Genomic DNA, 19,661 nt, shown 5'->3' on the forward strand with positions numbered 1-19,661 from the left:
CTCATGGCGGCCCTCTCGGCCGCAAGGGCCGTGTGGAAGGCGGCCAGTGCGTCGTCGGTGGTGGCTTCACGACGGCACGGTGCGCCACCCCCGCGGGAACGGGGGGGCGGGACGTCCGTCTCGACGCCAGGCACCTCTGCTGGGCGTGGGGCGGCCATCTTGTGTCTGTAGCCCCGCACGTAGGCGCAGCTGCGCGAGTTTGCGGCGTGGGCACCGCCGCAATTCACGCACTTGGCAGCCGCGTCGCGAGGCTTGGTGCAGTCGCGTGTGTCGTGTGCCTCGGCACACTTCAAACACGCTGGAGTGCCCCTGCACACTTTGGCGATGTGCCCCATCTTCTGGCACTTGAAGCATTGCTGCTCAGTGCGCTGCTTCTTCTTGTGGCGGCGACTGCGACCGCGGTCCTTCCCGATCGCATCGACCAGGAGTTCGATCGCGGCCGCAATCTTGCTGCCCTTTCTGCGTCCAGCCATGTTCGCCTGCGTGTGGAGGTGCGCGCGCGCCGTCTTCTTCTGCTGCCACGTGTACAGCGTGCCCGTGCGCTCCGTCCGCAGTCTCGGTGGAGGATGGTGGGGTGCGAGCTCTCTGCCGCCGCCCCCCTATATAGACTCTGGCCCGCCCTCCCCCCACCACGCGCACCGAGGGCATATAAGCGCGGCGCGGGGCCTTCTTTTAAAAAAAAAAAAAAAAAAAAAAAAAAAAAAAAAAAAAAATGGCCAGTCAATTGGGCCTTTCGTTTTCCCACCTCTCTCACTATCGCTCTGACTATTCTTTCATCTTTCAAAAAAAAAAAAAAAAAAAAAAAAAAAAAAAAAAAAAAAAAAATGCACAACAAGCCATGCAGCACTACAACGCCAAGAACTTTTTCGCCAACCCGTCATGCCAGAAGGTGAAGCGCCTCGTGCGCTAGTACTTCGTTCCCAGTCGAGGATATCTTCCTCCTTATATTGTGCCGCTGCTGCTGCCGCGCGGGCCCGTTGTCAAGGCAGCACCGGACGCTTCGTGTACCGCACGCACCTCCACGCCGCTCTTCCGCTAACCGCTATGGCCCGCACAAAGCAAACGGCCCGCAAGTCCACCGGCGGAAAGGCGCCGCGCAAACAGCTCGCCACCAAGGCGGCGAGGAAGAGCGCGCCCGCCACCGGCGGCGTCAAGAAGCCCCACCGCTACAGGCCGGGCACCGTCGCCCTGCGGGAAATCAGGCGCTACCAGAAGAGCACAGAGCTGCTCATCCGCAAGCTGCCGTTCCAGCGCCTAGTGCGCGAGATCGCCCAGGACTTCAAGACCGACCTGCGCTTCCAGAGCTCCGCAGTCATGGCCCTGCAGGAGGCCAGCGAGGCCTACCTCGTCGGCCTCTTCGAAGACACCAACCTGTGCGCAATCCACGCCAAGCGCGTCACCATCATGCCCAAGGACATCCAGCTCGCGCGCCGCATCCGCGGCGAGCGCGCCTAGAAACCGCGCCGCGCACGCGCGCCCGCCCAACAAAAACGGCCCTTTTCAGGGCCACTAACATCTCTCCGTCGCGAGCAAAACTTTTGTCGGTCTTGCCGCCCCGCAAAACAACAACAACCAATTCCCCTCCCGTCCACAGCCGCTCTCGCCAACAATCGACGTCGTCCCATCCCTTCACAATACACACACAACAGCCGGACGACGTCACCACACACCACGGGTGGCTGGCCGCCGCCGTCGTCTCCGAGGCGCGCGCACGCTACGCTACACTACACTACAACGTCAACGCCACCGCGCCTTCCCAATTCCCGCCGGCCACTTCCACGTCTCACGTCCCCCCGCCGCTTTCAAAGAGAGAGAGACAAACACACACACAAAAGACACGACATCCGCAAAGCAAGCAAACACACACACAAACAAACAAGAGTCTCCAGAAACATACGCGAGCAACCAAACGTCGGCCGCCGCAAAAAAACAACAACAAACAAAAAAAAAGACCAACAAACGGCCACAACCGCTCCGCTACCGCGCGCCGCCGCCTACCGCCACCGGCACCACAATCCAACCACCACGGCACGCAAACAGTACCCACAAGGGTCACACACAAAACCAACCACACCGGCGCATGCACGACAATCAACGCCTTCCCGACGTCCTTTGATGGCCCTGAGAAGGGCCGTTTTGGGCCGCGCGACAGCCGCAGCCGTGCCATCGCGCGCCACTAAGACGACGCGGGGGAGGGGGGTGGGGAACGACGGCGTCAAGCGCCAACCCCTTTCCCTTGCCTTTCTTTAACTTTACTACTTTACTTCTTCTTCTTGGGCGACGCCTTCGCCTTAGACGGCGTCGTCGCCTTCTTCGGGCGCGGCGCCTTCGGCTTCTTCGTCGGAACCTTGGCGGCCTTCTTCGCCTTCGACGGCGACTTGGCCTTGGCCGGCTTGGCCGCAGCCGCCTTCTTCGCACCCGCGGGAGCCGCCGACGCCTTCTTGGCGGCGCCCGCCTTCCGACCGGTCGCCGCCTTCACGCCACCAGCCTTCTTTGCGCCGGCCGCGCGGCCGCCCTTCTTCTCCTTGCTGGCCGGAGCGGCGCGCTTCTTCTTCGCACCGCCGGCACGAGCCTTGCCGCCCTCGGCCGCCCCGCCGCCGGCGCCGGCAAGCTTGAAAGAGCCGGACGCGCCCTTCCCCTTCGTCTGCACCAGCTCGCCAGCCACGACGGCCGACTTGAGGTACTTCTTGATAAAGGGCGCCAGCTTCTCCGCGTCCAGCTTGTAGTGCGCGGCAATGTACTTCTTGATCGCCTGCAGCGACGAGCCGCCGCGCTCCTTCAGACTCTTGATGGCGGCCGTCACCATCTCAGAGGTGCGCGGGTGCGCAGGCTTGGCGCGCGGCTTCTTCGCAGACGCCGCAGACTTGGCCTTCTTCGTCGTGCCGGTGGCGGCGGGTGCCGCAGCAGTCTCGTTCGTAGCCGCCTGATCTGCCATTATTTCGACGGACGACGCGCGTACACACAACAACAGAACAGCGAGAGAGCGGCAAGGCGGCAAGCACGGCAGAGAATAGCCGCCGCGCCTACCGTGTGACTCGCGTGCAATTTCCTGCACGGTTTATAGCAGGTTAAGCAGGTTAACTGCTGTTCCTGCGTGTTGAATTCTTCTGATCGATGTGGTCCTCAATTTATGTTGGTCCTCTCTTTTCACAATGCTGGTCGTCCTCACTGGGTGCTGGAATTATTCCAGCAACCGGTCCGGCCATCTGGTCGCTGGACGCCAGTGGAGTTGGTTTCCCAATCCACTGACCAGCGGGTTCCTGGCCGTCCTCGCCGACTCGTAGAAGTTCCGTGCGAGCGCGCGGAAGCGGCGCTTCAGCATCGGAACTCCCGCGATGTCGTGCAGCATACGGGTGTCGTAGTCCCTCGGCAGGTGGAGCGCCAGCCGAAGGGCTTTGTTCTGCACCCGTTGCAGCGTCTGGACGTGAGTGTCGGCGGCGTTTCCCCACACCACGGCCGCGTACTCTAGCACTGGCCTGATTAGTGCTAGGTAGAGCGTGAGGCCGCAGTGGGGGGGGCAGTGTCGTCGTGGGGTTGAGGAGGGGGTACAGCGAGCGCATCCGTCCAAGCGCCCGGCCCCTCAGCTCCCTGATGTGTGGACCCCAGGTCAGGCGTCGGTCCATGGTGACGCCGAGGTACTTCCCAGTACGCGACCACGGGATGGGGCCTCCCATGATCCGCACTTGCGGCAGCGCGTCGGGTATCCGGCGGCGAGTAAACACCACCGCCTGGCTCTTCCCGGCGTTGAACTTGAGCCGCCATTTGGTGGCCCAGGCTCCAATCTCGGTGCAGGCGAGCTGCAGGCGGCGGCGCATCAGCTGCGCGCTCATGCTGCGCGTGTACAGCGCGGTGTCATCGGCGTAGAGCGCCAGATGGACCCTCGGCGTCGTCTTCGGGACGTCAGCGGTGAAGAGAGAGTACAGCAGGGGGCCAAGGACGGACCCCTGCGGCACTCCAGCACGTATGTGGCGCGCCGTGGACACGCCACCGTCTGCACGCACATGGAAAGTGCGCCCTCGCAGGTAGGACTGGAGGAGGCGGACGTACGACACGGGTACCCCCTGTACCAGCAGCTTATACAGGAGGCCGTCGTGCCACACGCTGTCAAAGGCCTTGGAGACGTCGAGGAGTACCGCCCCAAGGTACTCGCGACGCTCCAGGGCCCCCATCGCCTGCTCCACCAGTCGCAGCAGTTGGTGCTGTGTTGAGTGCCCACTTCGAAAGCCAAACTGCTCGTCAGGAAGCAGGCCTTCTTCTCTGACGTGGCGCTGTAGCCGTTTGGCGAGGATCCTCTCGAAGGTCTTCGAGAGGGAGGGCAGCAGGCTTATTGGTCGGTAGTTCTGCGCCAGCCTGGGGTCCTTGCCAGCCTTCGGAATGGCGACCACCTCAGCGTGTTTCCACGCATCGGGGTAGGCGCCTGTGCGGAGGTTGGCGTTAAAGATCGATGTGACAATACGCACTGCTTCCGGCGGCAGCTTCTTCAGCAGTGCGTTGTCGATCTTGTCGCAACCCCCCGCCTTCCTGGGCTGTAGGAAGTCTAGGTGGTGTTGCACTTCCTCTGCGGTGGTTGGCTCGATGACGTCGTCCGCCTCCTGATGGGTCAGGTATAGCGGAAGACGCTCTTGCACCTCCCGGATGGTCTCTTCGTCGACAACATCGTCCACGGTGGAGAAGTTCTCGGCGAAGGTGTCTGCGAGTACGCTGGCCTTCATGTCCGGCTCTGCGGCGACGTCACGGCCAACTTGAAGCGGCGGGATGCGCTGCCCCTTGCGCAGGAAGCTCCTGGTCATGGCCCAGGCACTTCCGTCATCGATCCTGAGCGTGGCTATTTTGCCAGCCCAGTCCCGATTACGGTGGTGGCCGACGGCCGCCGAAATCTCCCGGCGCAAGCGGTTTAGCAGCCGCTTGGTGGCGGGGTTTCTCGTGATCTGCCACTCACGAAAAACCCGGTTCTTCTGTCGGATCAGCTCCAAGATGTCCGGCGGAAGCTGTTTGGAGTTGTCCTTCGGCTTCCGCGGTCCTCGCGGCGCTGCTGCATCTGCCGCCGCAAGTGTGTAGTGGGTGAATGCTGCTAGTGCTGCATCCACCCCCTCCTCATCAGGATCCGGTGTGGCTGCGACCGTCTCCGCCAGGTGCTGCTGGAAGTGCGCCCAGTCGGTGTTGAGGCGGGCGCGGCGGTGCTCAGGAGGCGCCGTACCGTCTGTGTCCAGGTCGAAGATCACTGGCAAGTGATCGGACGACAGGGCACAGCGAGTGCTCGCGATCGCGTTGTGTGCTGCCCCTTTCACAATCGCGATGTCGAGCACGTCGGGACGGCCGCGCGTCGGGTAGTGCGTCGGGTCGAAGGGACCCAGCACCACGGCGTCATGGTTGTTAACGACCCGCAGAAGCCGTCTGCCGCTGATGGTGGTGACCCTGGAGTTCCACTCCGGGTGTTTTGCATTGAGATCGCCGCCGATGAACAGGTTCCCGCGCATCGACAGCAGCGTCTCAATGTCCCCGGAGTGGAGGTGTCCTGACGGCTTCCGGTAGGCCGCCACGAATGTTACGTGGCCCACAGAGGTGTTGACCACGACGCCGGTCGTCTCCAGGGTTGGCGTCACCGGGAGCTGCACCTGGTGGTGGCGCAACGACGTCTTGACGTACACCGCCGTTCCGCCGCCATGGGTGACCCGGTCGGTGCGGTAGCAGCGGAAGTTTGCCGCCCGCACGTCCACGCCCGGCTTCAGCAAAGTTTCTGTGACGAGACAGACGTCCACATGTTCGTCTCGCAGAAACTGGCGGAATTCTCCCGCTTGGGAGCGTATGCTGTTTGCATTCCACACGCAAACGGTTAGACCCTGGATGTGTCTATCCATGTTTGGGTGTGGGAACAGCTGGTGTGGTGGTGGCCTGGGCGGCCGACTGCACTGCAGACGCAATCATCTGCGGAAGTTGTTGCAGGAGCAGCTTGAAGTCCTCCCTCAAGGCCCTGACTTCGTCCGCGACGCTCACAGCGGACGTAAAGTCAGTGCGGGGAGAGGATGCTGGCTCCTGCGCTCGAACAGCTGCTGGCTCGCGGGCAGGGCGCTCCCTCCGCCGTCCGCGCCGGCGGCCGACCCTGGCTGGCGTTGGGTGCTCTCTCGGCGGTCCGCGCCCGCGCACGGCTACCGCCGCTGGCGCAGGCTCCGGTTGACTGCCACGCCCCTGGACGTCTGCGGGGGCGACAGGACGCTGCTCTACCGATTTGGCGGGTGCCTTGTCGGTGGCAGCAGATGCATAACTCCTTCCGGTTTGCACCCGCGCGGAACGCGCCGGCTGACCTCTTCTTGAAGCGGCGCGCCGGAAGGCAGTGCAGCCGCGGTAACACGCCACATGCTTTTCGCCGCAATGGCAGCATGTGGGCGCGTCGGTCCGCGGGATTTTGCACTCTCGGCTGGGATGCTCCCCCGCGCATTTGACGCAGCGGGGAGGCATCTGGCAGTACTTCGCCACATGGTCCAGGCCTTGGCAATTGAAGCACTGCGCTGAGCCGCGTCTTCTGCGCAACTTCTCCACGGTGACGCCGACATCAGCCACGTGGGTCACCTGGAATATTTTGCGGTTCTCGACGGTGTCGTCGAGAACCGCCAAAAATAGCGGCATGTCGGAGAAATCCCTGGGTGACTTCATACGCGCCGTGGCGCGTATCGGGAAGCCCAGGTCTTCGAGCAGCTCCCGCAAGTATCCCGGGTCCATGCTGAACGGGAGCTTGCGGAACACGACTTTCAGCGTCTTCACCGGCTCCGAGGAGTAGGTGTAGCTGTGAAGCCCTTCTCTCTCTGCGAGGTCCATGACCCCGCGGTAATCTTCTGCCGTCTTCGTGATGACGCGGTTCAGGTCACGCCCCGCGACTCTGAACGTCACATTCCCTTTCACGACAGCTTTCACCTTCTCCCTGAATTCGCGGAAGTCGCCAGTCCACTTGATGACCACGGGAGGTGGTGGGGGCGACTTCTGCTGTTGCTGCTGCTGGCTGTCCATGGGCTCGCTGGCATCATTGGAGAGGCCAGCGAACCGGTTGCCGGTGTGCACCGCCGACTGTTGCGCAAGCACCATAGCCCTGGCTGTGTGCTTGCGGGAGGGCTGCATGAAGCCCTCGTCGTCCACGGTCGGGGGAAGGGTCCTGGATCCCTTCCGCGACGCCTTCCGCTGGGTGCGGAGCGTGGGCGCGCTACTAGTCGTGCTAGTGGCGGTCCTTTTGCTGTTTGTTTCCGCGCTCGCGTCAGCTGGCCGCTTACGCGAGTGCTGCACCACATTCGAGGTAGGAGATGGTTTGGCGCCTGGGATGAGGCCCATCAGGAAGGCGAGCTGCCTTTCCGCTTCCGGCGTGTGGGCTGGGTCCCCGGAAGGCGCTGTCTCCGCCGAAGGTGTAGCCTCAGGTGTCAAGGCCGTCGACTGTGGCTCGCGTGAGGCCGTGTGTACGGCCTGCGGGCCACCAACGTCGAGCGCGCGGGCAAAGGCGTGCAGGGGCAAGCCCCCATCCGCCGAAAGTGCGCGCCTGCCTCTCTGGGTAACACCCGTGCGTCTGGACCGGTCGGTCGTAGGTGGGCGGCGGTTTGTGACAGCTGTCGGGGCAAGCCCCGCCGTGCCACCGACCGCCGCGCCACTCGCTGCCTCAGCCGTAGCTGAAGTCGCATAACGACCGCCCTGGTTCGTGCCGCAATCCATCTCGACGTCCTGGGGCGTCTGCTGGGTTGTTGCCGTTGGGGGGCCGGATGAGGCCGCCGACAGAGCAAGCTCTGCCGAACAGCGATCCGCCACACCCTCCGCTTCCTCACTGCGGTCCGCTCGGCACGACATCACGGCTCAGCCGCCGCGCCGCCAGGCCCAGCCAGTGTCGCGGGCGGGCGCGGACGGCCGAGAGGGCGGCCGCCACTCTGCGCGCCGCCGCGCCGCGCCTCCCGCGCTTGCTACCATTCGAGTGCGAGATGTCGCAGCAGACGGACGTGCGCGGAGCGAAGGGTGTGGCGGATCGCCGTCCGGCGGGTCTTGCCCCGTCGGCGGCCCCATCCGGCCCCCCATCTATGACGACCAGAGCTATGGCAGAGAGGAACACGATTATGACGGACCCGGCTTCGACTATGGACCTCGATTTGGCCGACTTCTCCGATACTTCCATCGACGACGACGTCGTCCTGAGGCAGACACCGTCGACGGCGGCTTCTCGGAAGAAGAGGGGCACTGATAGTGGTTCGCGCGCTGCCGATGTGCCGGATGATGGCTTCCGCAGACCGCCGAAGAAGCGTCAAGCGCGGGCGGCGCAAGCTCAGCCGCAGGCGACGGATATTCCGGTGCACAACCGATTCGAAGACATCCCTGAAGACGCTGACGATGCGGCTCCGCCCACTCTCCAGCACCAGGCGCAGCAGCAGCAGCCGCTACCGCAACAGCAGACGCGCATTCCGCCGATCGTGCTGCAGCTTCCCTCGTCCTACAAGGAATTTTACGAGTGGTTGCAGCAGCACCTGAAGCAGCCTTTCACCGCGCGCCAGACGGGCGGCGACAAGCTGAAGCTTTCTGTCACCACCCTCGACGACTACTCCACCGTTATGGACTTCCTTGGTTCGCAAGGCATCCCGAATTATACTTTTCCGGTCGTTCGGCCGCCGACCTTGAAGGTGATTCTTCGGGGGATTCTTGAGTCTCTCCCTAACGACTGGGTCAAAGAAGAACTGGAAGACCTCGGCTTTGCCGCCACGATCGTGGATTACCACAAAATACCGGGCACTAACCGTCGGTCGGGCCTCAGAATCGTCATCCTTCCTGATACGCCTGACCATCGGAAGATTTTTAACGTCACCCGCCTTTGCGGACTTGTCATGTCTGCCGAAACGCTCCGCAAGTCACGTGGGGTAACGCAATGCTACCGGTGCCAGGGCTTCAACCATGTTGCCCGTGGTTGTACGATGCCTTTTGTTTGCGTCAAGTGCGGCGGCGCCCATGATAGCCGGCAATGCCAAGTACCTCGGGAACAACCTGCGAAGTGCGGCCTGTGTGGCGGACAACACCCCGCCAACTTCAGGTCGTGTCCTAAGCACAAGGAGGCCAGCCGCCGGCAACGAGGGCTTCCCCCGCTCACCGCCAGGGATCGCCGCCGTAGGACCGCTGTCGTCAGCAGCACTCCTGCCAGCTTCCGCCACGCGGGGGCCCAGCAGCAGGGACGGGACTCACTCTCGCAGTCTCGCCCTCCTAACGCCTGGCAACGTCCACTTGCTGCACCGTACGTCATCCGCAGAGACGCCCCTGCGTCCTCTGCTGCTCCGACGGACGTTCCCGAAGGCCCCGCCGCCTTTCCGCCGTTGCGCCGCCGCCGTCCCGTCGACCTCACTCCGCAGGACAGCCAGCAGCCGGGTGTCGACTCCCACGACCTCTTCACCCTCCTGCAAACCATGATGACGGCGGTCACCGAGATGAGCCGCGCCATCCAGGCGTTGCCCGCCACACTTGCTGCCACCGTAGAATCTACGATCCGAAGCGTTCTTCACACCACCAGTGACGCTCCCCAGCATCATGGATAGGGTGCGACGCATCGAGGAACTCCGTATTTCCACATACAACGCAGACGGACTTTTCCGCGATCTCCTGGAAGTCAAGCACTTCCTTGCAGCCCACAACATTGACATCTTCCTCGTGACGGAGACGCACCTGAAGGCGGGTCTACGGGCCAACATCTCAAACTACAAGTGCTATCGCTACGACCGCCCCACCCGCGGTGGCGGCACCGCGATCTACATCAAGCGGAACATTCGCCACTATGTCGTACCCACGCCACCGTTACGACAGATGGAGGCGACAGCTGTGGCCGTGGTGACCTCGGCGGGGGTGGTCACCTTCGTCTCCGTCTACCGTCCTCCACGCTACCTGCTGGACTTGGACGACGCCTATGCGCTGCTCCGTCTCCCGGGGAAGCTCTTTTTAGCCGGCGACTTCAACGCAAAACATGCGGCGTGGAATTCTCTGCACACCACCCACAGCGGCCGCCAATTTCATCAGGTCATCGACAGGGTTGGTGCTTACGCTTGCGGGCCGGAGGAGCCAACCTGCTACCCATCCCGCGGCACGCCGGACGTCCTGGACTTCGCCGTCACAAAAGGCCTGCATCAATTCCTGACGGCTGACGTCGTCCATGAGTTGAACTCAAACCATCTGCCGGTCCTCTTCAATCTCGCTGTTGATCCCGCCGTCGCCTCGCCTCGCCTTCACCTTCGGCGCACTGATTGGACTGCCTACCGCGCGGACGTCCTCGCTCGTGTGCGGCCGCGTCTTGATGCCGACATCCACGACGTCGATGCTGACGTCGCTGCCTTCGCTGATGCCGTCCACTCCGCCCTGCTGCGATCCACACCGCCGTCCCGGGGCACGCTTCCCCGGCGCCCGGGACTCCCGGCCGACATTCTGGATCTCATCCGCGTGCGGAATCGCCTCAGCAAGGAATGGCGCCTCACCCGCGACCCCCTTCTGAAGCGGCGTGTCAACCTCCTCCGCCGTGACATCAAAGCCGCCATCAGCGCTCACAAGAACGAGCAGTGGGCTCAGAAGCTGGCGTCGTTCACTCCGGATCCCCACGCGTGGGACGCGGTTCGCTTCTTCACCAAGCGGAAGCACGCTCTGCCTCCTCTGGACTCGCCGACTGGTGTCGCCTATACCCCTGTGGCTAAGGCAAACGCCCTTGCTGATGTGTTTCAGGCGAACTTCGTCCCTCTCGACGATCCTGTGGACGCCCAGTTCGTTCATGATGTGGACCGTGGCCTCGAGGCCTACCTCTCCGCCGACCACCGTGACGACGACCATCTGCCAGTCTTCACGACCGATGAGGTGACCTCCTGCATCCGGGCGATGGCCGCTACCAAGGCTCCTGGTGCCGACGACGTTCCTGGGAAGGCGCTCAAGGAACTGCCTCCTGCTGCTTTTGCCTATCTGGCCCGCCTGTTTACTGCCATACTAGTGACTTGTACCTATCCGGCTGCCTGGAAGCACGCTGTTGTTGTCGCCATACCCAAGCCGGGTAAGGACCGGAAGAATCCTAACAACTACCGGCCCATCAGCTTGCTTCCGCAACTAAGCAAGCTTTTCGAGCGGCTTCTCCTTCACCGGCTCAAGATCATCATGGACCGTCGTCGCCTGTTGCCTCCGGAGCAGTTTGGTTTCCGGGGTGGCCACTCCTCTACGCAGCAGCTCGTCCGCGTTGTTGAAGCGATTACCACGGCCTTCAACAATCAGGAATATTGTGGCGCCATTTTCCTAGACGTCACCAAGGCTTTTGACAGCGTGTGGCACTCCGGGCTGCTGTGGAAGCTCCATATGCACGGATTTCCGCGGTCCTTCATCTGCCTTCTGGATAGCTATCTGCGGGGCCGCACCTTTGTGGTCCGCATTGACGACTCGACATCGACGCTCCGACCCATTGCCGCCGGCGTCCCGCAGGGCTCGGTCCTCGGTCCGACCCTGTACTCTCTGTATACGGCCGATCTTCCTACCTCTCCCCGGGTGGAGCGCGCGATGTACGCCGATGACACAGCGATCTTCACCCGCAGCCGGTGGCCTCAAGCCATGTATCGACGTCTCCAGGACGCGTGCGCCGCCCTTGAAGCGTGGGCGACTCTTTGGCGTGTCCGGTTCAACGCTCAGAAGAGCCAAGCCGTGGTCTTCACGCGCAAGAGGACCCCGCCACACGATCAACAACTCCAGTTATTCGGCGAGGTCATCCCCTGGACGCCGACAGCCACCTACCTCGGCGTTGTGATGGACCGCCAACTCATCTGGCAGCAGCAGGTGCTAGAAGTTCGCCGGAAGGTTGAGCAGCGGCTGGGGGCGCTTTATCCCCTGCTGAACGAGCACTCCGCGCTCTCCGTCAATAATGGGCTCCTCATCTACCGGATGTTTGTGCGTCCTGTGATGGACTATGCCTGTGCTGCTTGGGGAAATGCGGCGCACCGACACCTCCATCGCCTACAACAGCAGCAGAATAAGGCTCTTCGCCGGATTTTCCACGTGCATCCCCAGTTTCCGGCGCGATATCTTCACGAAGCTGCCCATGAACAGGAAGTCCTCGCTCGCTTTCAAGCCATCGCCCAGAAGATGTATGCCACGGCTGCTGCTTCGGATAATCCCCTTCTCAGGAACCTTGGGGCGCCTGTAGATGACCGCGACCTCTATCAGAGGCCCGTTGCGCTGCTCCGTCGCTAGCGACAGCAGTTGCAACTTTCAGAAACTTCAGTTCCCCATGATAGTCTGTTTCCACCACCACATCCTTAGATGACAATAAAGAAAATCCTGATGTTTCTCTTTTCCGTTCCTCAGACGGTGTAGTAAATGCCTTCGGGTAAATGCTACATTACTCCCACTTGATGAAGTTAGATGATAGTGGACTGGAGCGCTTGCTACCGCCCAACGTCCGACAGCCTGTGCGGACCAGCCCCAAACCTGCGCCGCAACCACCCGCGCCATTCAAACCACCGAGGATGGGGCTACACACGGCCACACCACAGTCGCCAACCAGTCGCCACGGCAGCGCCGCAAACCACGGCCAAACTGCAGCTACCGCGCGCCACAGCCTGGCTCGGCCCGCCGAGAATCGCCGCCCCCGCCCAAATGCCGCCCCCACAGCCCCAGCCGACGACCCGCCACAATGGCCAAACCTTCGGCAAAACTGGCGCACCGTCGCCGCGCCAGCCCGGCCAGCGCGGCCGCCGCCACAGCCACACAAGCGGAGGCGTGCGGCGATGACGGCCGTGCAAACGCACCTCCGCCGCCCCATCGCCCTCCCACCGTTTCCCGATCGGCCCGCGGCCGTCGGGCCACCTCGCCCGCCAACATTCGCGCCCGTTTCTCACAAAATTGCCCGCCGCAAAACAAAAACGAGCGCCGCCTGCGCAACATGGGCACCGGCCAACCGAGGGAGGCGCCGCCGCCCCTCGCCGCTTTAAGCGAGGGTGGCTAACCGCCATCCGCAACTACAGACGCACCGAATCTGCCTTCAAAAGCACACACCGACAGCCGACCTCTAACATTTAGACTCCGCAAGCCACCCAACGGTGTGTGGCGGAGGGCACTTCACGTGCCACTGTCATTTACCTCCCTTTGCTGTCCCAGTCGCGTATGGTTCGCGGGACGAACTGACAGTCTGCAAAAAAAAAACGCCTCCGTGCGCGCTCGAATCTCTCTAACCACATCCATTCGTGATCTCCTCGGGAGGTATACGCAATATATTCGATACCCCATCCAGAAACGCAATATCTCGAAACCTGGCGAGCAAGCTACACCGCGATGCAGAGCGCCTCTATTGCAGAGTCTGCCGCTTGGGTTTGTTAAACATCTCCGTAACGCTATCACGGTTACCAAATGACCCTGCGACGAAACGTTGGATCGTCTCCGTCGCCTCCGTCAACGCGACCTGGTACGGATCCCACACTGATGGGCAACACTCACGTATAGGTCGAACGAACGGGTGTTTTGTAAGCCACCTCCTCCTTTGTTGATGGACTACATTTGCTACGCATTCTCCCAATGAATCGCAACCTGGTACCCGCCTCACCAACAATTACTTTTTTGTTTTGTTTTTTATGATGATCATCCCACTCCCAATCACTCCGCACGCATACTCCCAGATATTTTACAGACGTAACTGCTACCAGTGTTTGTCCCGCTATCATCATATAATCAATCATACAATAAAGGGTCCTTCTTTCTATATTATTCGCAATACATTACATTTGTCTATGTTAAGGGACAGTTGCCACTCCCTGCACCACGTGCCTATCCGCTGCAGATCGCCCTGCATTTTTCGCTGCAACTTCTCTGTATACTACAGCATCATCCGCGAAAAGACGCATGCAACGTCCGACACTATCTACTAGGTCATTTCTATACATTGTGTGTGAAGAGCAATGGGTCCCATAACACTCCCCTGTGGCACGCCAGAGGTTACTTTAACGTCTGTAGACGTCTCTCCATTGATAACAACATGCTGTGTTCTGTTTGCTACAATCTCTTCAGTCCAGCCACACAGTTGGTCCGACATTCTGCAGACTCTTACTTTGTTTATCAGGCGACAGTGCGGAACTGTATCGAACGCCCTCCTCCCGGATGTCAACCAAAATGGCATCCACCTGGGAGCCTGTATCTAATATTTTCTGGGTCCCATGAACAAATAAAGCGAGTTGGGTCTCACACGATCGCTGTTTCCGGAATCCATGTTGATTCCTACATAGTAGACACTGGGTTTCCAAACAACGACATGCTACTCGAGCATAAAACATGTTCTCAAATTCTACAACCGATCGACGTCACAGATATAGGGCCTATAGTTTTGCGCATCTGCTCGACGACCCTTCTTCAAGCCCGGGACTACCTGTGCTCTTTTCCAATCATTTGGAACCCTCCGTTCCTCTAGAGACTTGCGGTACACGGCTGTTAGGAGGTTCTGTCGCGTACTCTGTGTCGAATCGAATTCGTATCCCGTCAGGTCCAGTGGACTTTCCTCTGTTGCTTTTCTATTCCTCCTTGGACACTTATTTCGATGTCGGCCATTTTTTCGTTTGTGCGAGAAGGAACTGCAGTGCGGTCGTCCTCCGTGAAACAGCTTTGGAAACAGGTGTTTAGTATTTCACAGCTTTACGCGTGTCATCCTCTGTTTCAATGCCATCATCATCCCGGAGTGTCTGGATGTGCCGTTTCGAGCCGCTTACTACTGATTCAACGTACGACCACAACGTCCTAGGATTTGATTTCCTGTCACGTCGGTACATGGAATTTTACTTTCGCATTCACCGGACGCTTCACGCATAGCCCTCCTTACGCTAACTTTGGACATCGTTTAGCGTCTGTTTGTCTGAGAGGTTTTGGCTGCGTTTCAACTTTGAGTGAAGCTCTCTTTGCTTTCGCTATACTTTCCTAAACTGTGGTTGTTGTACCGCGGTGGGTTTTTCCCATCCCTCACAGTTTTACTCGGCACGTACCTGTCTAAGACGCATGTTACGATTGCCTTGCACTTTCTCCATAAACACTCAACATTGTCAGTGTCGGAGCAGACATTAGCGTTTTCATCTGTCTGGTAGTCTCAAATCTGCCTTCTATTACTCTTGCTAAACAGATAAACCTTCCTCCCTTTTTTTTTTTTTTTTTTTTTTTTGTATATTCCTATTAACGTCCATATTCAGCGATGCTGCAACGGCCTCTTGATCACTGGGTCCCTGTTCTGCACATACAGAGTCGACAAGTTCGGGGTCTGTTTGTCATCGGTAGGTCCACAGATGTTATCTCCACGAGTCGGTTCTCACTCTGTTTAATTGCTCGCGGTAATTTTCGTTCGGATAGTGCACTCAGTATAATGTCACTCGATGCTCTGTCCCTACCACCCGTCCTGAACATCTGGCACATTGAAATCTCCACCTAAGACTGTAACACGCTGAGGAAAGGAAAATGTATGTCCACATTTTCTCTCACTTGTTCGGCCACTAATGCTGCTGAGTCGCGAGGTCGGTAAAAGGAGCCAATTATTAACCTAGCTCGGCTGTTGAGTGTACCCTCCACCCACAATAGTTCACAGGAACCGTCCACCACTTCTACTTCACTACACAGGATAAACTACTACTAACAGCGACGAACCACTCCACCACCGGTTGCATGCACGCTATCCTTTCTAAAGCACCGTCTGTACCTATAACGATTGCAGCTTCGGTGCTTTCTATCAGCGCTTGACGTTCCGGTACTTTACCAACGCAGAGCTTCGACAGTTGACAGTTGCAATACCGATTGCCGCTTGGTCCCCGCATGTCCTGACCTTGCCCCCGCGCCCGTTGAGGCTGTTGCCCTTTCCGTACTTGCCCAAGGGCCATCCAACCTAAACAGAACCGCCCAGCCCACGCCACACAACCCCTGCTACCCGTATAGCCGCTTGTTGCGTATAGTGGACTCCACCTAAGACTATAACATGCCTTAGACATTCGCGGTGTACACCACCCTAAGGTGAGGTGAGGTTAGGTTAGGTGGACGTGGGTTAGGTTAAGGGTTAAAGTTAGGTTAAGCGTCAAAGTTAGGTTAAGCGTTCGGACGTGAGGCGTCAGCTGGCCGCACCTACCTTACGGCCGGACATCTTAGGTTAGAGGTTAGGTTAGGTTAAGGCGCCGAGAGGTCCGCGGTCAGGTTACGTTCACCTTCGGGCGCCACACGTAGGTTTCAAAGGTGTGTCGGTCGGTCGGTCGGTCGGTCGTCGGCAAGCCGCAAAAACTACAGACGACGTCGACCAAACCGCCGCAAGACCGAGCAGGAGGCAGATATATACACACACACACACACACACACACACACACACACACACACACACACACACAAAATTAAACACCACCCACCGGCCAAAGGGCACCAAAAACCACAAACCCGAGCACCACGTCGACCAGAGGCAACCCGCCGCTCACGCGACATGGCTGGCAACTAAGGGGCAAACGGCAACGGCGCTTTCCGCACCGGGCCGGATGCACGTACGACAACACCGCTACCCGTACGCAGGCCTCCCATTGCACACAGCCGCTCTGTGTTTGAACATCATCAATGGCGCGCCCGCGGCTCGTCGCGGTCGCAGCCATAACGCCGCCACTTTTGCACCAACACATTCACGCACCGCAAAACAGCTCGCCGACACAGCACAGCCGACAAACAAAAACAACCCGCGACACGGGGGCGGCAACGACAACGACAACAGCAAACAACTCGCACCAAGCGTCCAACAGGTAACAAACGGACAAGCACAGCCTCTGCTAACGGCCACGACGCCAGCGGCACACTGCTCCTTTCCCGCCACACTCGATTCACAACGCACGCACGCGACCCCGTCAACGACACGACACGGCACGACACACGACGGGCTCCCTTCCCCGCAAACCTACACCTTTCCGCCACTACGCACAGCTCCACCCGACGCGCCCGTCGCAACGACACTACTGCACGCACTATCCACCCGCCTCCTCCTCTCTCCCCCCCCCCCCTCTTCCCGTACACAACACAACACAGCCAAAAACAACACTCACGACCCAAACATAATAACGACATGGCACGTGCATCGGCGCACACCCCAACCAGTCACCGTCGACAACCACACGCAAGGCACGAAACCGGCGTCCTTCCACGTTGCCATCAAAGCTGCACAAACAACCACAGGAGGAACCACCAACAACGGCCGGCCCGCCCGCCCCAATATTCTCCCACCCTCACCTCACGCCGCAACCACCAAACGCACATTCCCGCTCGCTACCACACACCTCTCGGCAGCCGCTTCGCAAAAACATGACATGACATGACATGACATGACGTGACGTGACGTGACATCATCACATCACGGGCTACGCACGCACACCGACCCACTTTCCTGCCCTTCGCCCTCTTCTTTCCGACGCCTGCCTTCGGCCGAGCACACGTACGTGGCACAACGCCCAACACAGGTCACACACAGTCGACAGGCGCACGCCCAGGCACGCAACGACGCAGCGCCAGCAAAGGCGCCCGCAACACACACCTCCTCTCTCTTCTCGCCGCCGACCGCCAGCCAGCCAGCCAGCCAGCCAGCCAGCCAGCCACTCGCAATGTGCACTGCCAACCAGCCACACGTCCACCGCGCCGCCTCCGACCACCCGCCAGGGGGCGCTCACGTCCGCGACAACAGCGCGGCCCGCCGCCGGGCGGGCCCAGCCGAACCCAGCCCAGCCGGCGCGCGCTGCTCTGCACTCGGCGCGCCACACATCCTGCTGCAGACCGGGCTCGTCTCTCTGTACGCGTCTGCCCGCATCTCGTCTTCCTGCGCATCAACACAACAAACCCCCGTCACAACGCCACATCACGCACTGCCTACTCTACCGCCTAAATGCACTCACCAGCCATCCGCTTCGTCTTCGTCTTCGTCTTGTTTACTCGTTGTTGTTGCAGCGGCGCACACAGCCCCGGCCGGCCGCATCCGAGGGTGGCCCGCCGCCAGCGTCTCCTCCTTGGGCACAGGTGCGGTGCCGTGCCGTGCCGTGCCGTGCCGTGCCGTGGCCGCCCATCCATCCAACCTCACGCATTTGCTGGCCGCCTCTGCTGCAGAAGAAGACAAAAAACGAAACGTACAAACATACACGCACCCACAGCGTGGCCACACACGGACGGGACCGACAGGCTCCAAGGCGACCAAAGGATAAAAACAAAATAAAAAACAAAAAGACGCAAGCAAGCAACAAGCAGGCTGTCGCCTCGCGCCTCTGTCCTTCCGCCCCCGCCCTTCTCTCCCACCACATGCCCACAAACACCACCGCCTCCCCCTACCCGCACCTCCACATTCGCCCCCTCCATTTGTTCCTTTCTCGTTCTTCCTTTCTGTGTGTCTGCGTGCGTGCGCGGGCGGCGCCTCTCAACATCCGCCGGCCGTCCGTCCCGTTTTCGCCGTACCACACACGCCACCGCCTCGCCTCCTCCCCGTCCACCACCGCCGCCCCTGTCCGCCCCGCACAACACCATACACCGCTGCTTGTCCTGGCCGTTGCCACCAAAGGCGCCAGCCGCAAACCGCGCCAACGCCGCAGCGCGCGTGCGTCCTTCCTTCTTGCGCTTCCTTCTCCGTGCCGACGCGGCCTCTATTCCCGCACCCATTCGGCCGACGACACAGCCGTTGGGCTCCGCACTGCGCGTACCGGCGTTACGCACGCACACCCACCCCCCCTCGCGAACGCACGACTCGTTGTCTTTGTTGTTTCTCCTCTTTCTTAACGTCTTTGTTTGTTGTTTGTTTGTTTTTTTTTTTCGTTTTTCCCCACCGCCACATGTGACACAATGCCTCCCTCCACCTTTCGTTCGTGGTTGCTTGCTTTGTTTCTCTTTCTCATTGGTACAACGTCCGACGCGCTCCATTTCCACCACGCCACGGCCATCAGCCTCCTCAACGGGCAGGCGCAGTGTGCCATTCTCCGGCGCACAGGCACACCGCGCGGTACTGGCGCGGCTCGCTCTCCTCGCCCCCGCGCCACCACGCCACGCCACCGGTGCGCAGCAGCACATATGATGTCACGCAACACGACACGCGCGGTGCGCACACCCCGACCACGCGGCTCTAAAGAGGCATGGCACCGGCGACATGCGCCGCCCCAGCCACGCATCCGTCGTCTCACGTTGTTCACTGCCAGCCGCGTCTGAGGCTACAACCGCACCACCACAACAACGGTCCCCCCTCCCGGCAACACATTTGTTGCACAAACAAACACAACCGCCGAGCGCAGCGCGAACCACCCACACGCGCCCTCCGCGTCTCCTTTCTCCTTTCGCCCCCTCCCATCTCCCGAATATGCCAGCAGCGCAGCGTTACGCGTGCCCCTCACCCGTCCACACTACCGCGAAACGAACACGCCTTCCGGGCCACATGCAAGGGCGCCGTTCGCAACACGCAACGCACTCTCCACCTACCTTCTTTCTCTCGTCCCTTCTCTTTAAAATCAAAACAAACACACAAACCGACCACGGCTAACACACTTTTTCGCGACACCTTTGACTGCGTTATCTTGACCGTGACGGCAGCTATCGACCATCCATTCCCCACCACACACACACACACACACACACACACACACACACACACACACACACACACACACATCATTCGCTACACCGCACACGAAACGGCA

At 60.3% G+C, this 19,661-nt stretch overlaps 1 protein-coding gene across 1 annotated transcript; it reads left to right on the plus strand.

Moving 5' to 3' along the window:
• Positions 1-7,949: 7,949 nt before the first annotated feature.
• On the plus strand, positions 7,950-18,188 carry LOC126204340 (uncharacterized). The gene is made up of 2 exons (XM_049938719.1): positions 7,950-8,432; positions 17,457-18,188. Exons 1-2 carry the CDS (start codon positions 7,950-7,952, stop codon positions 18,186-18,188), a joined length of 1,215 nt encoding a protein of 404 aa, XP_049794676.1.
• Positions 18,189-19,661: the final 1,473 nt, after the last annotated feature.

This window comes from Schistocerca nitens, chromosome 9 (genome assembly GCF_023898315.1).
Source record: "Schistocerca nitens isolate TAMUIC-IGC-003100 chromosome 9, iqSchNite1.1, whole genome shotgun sequence".
In the NCBI taxonomy this organism is placed as follows: Eukaryota; Metazoa; Arthropoda; class Insecta; order Orthoptera; family Acrididae; genus Schistocerca; species Schistocerca nitens.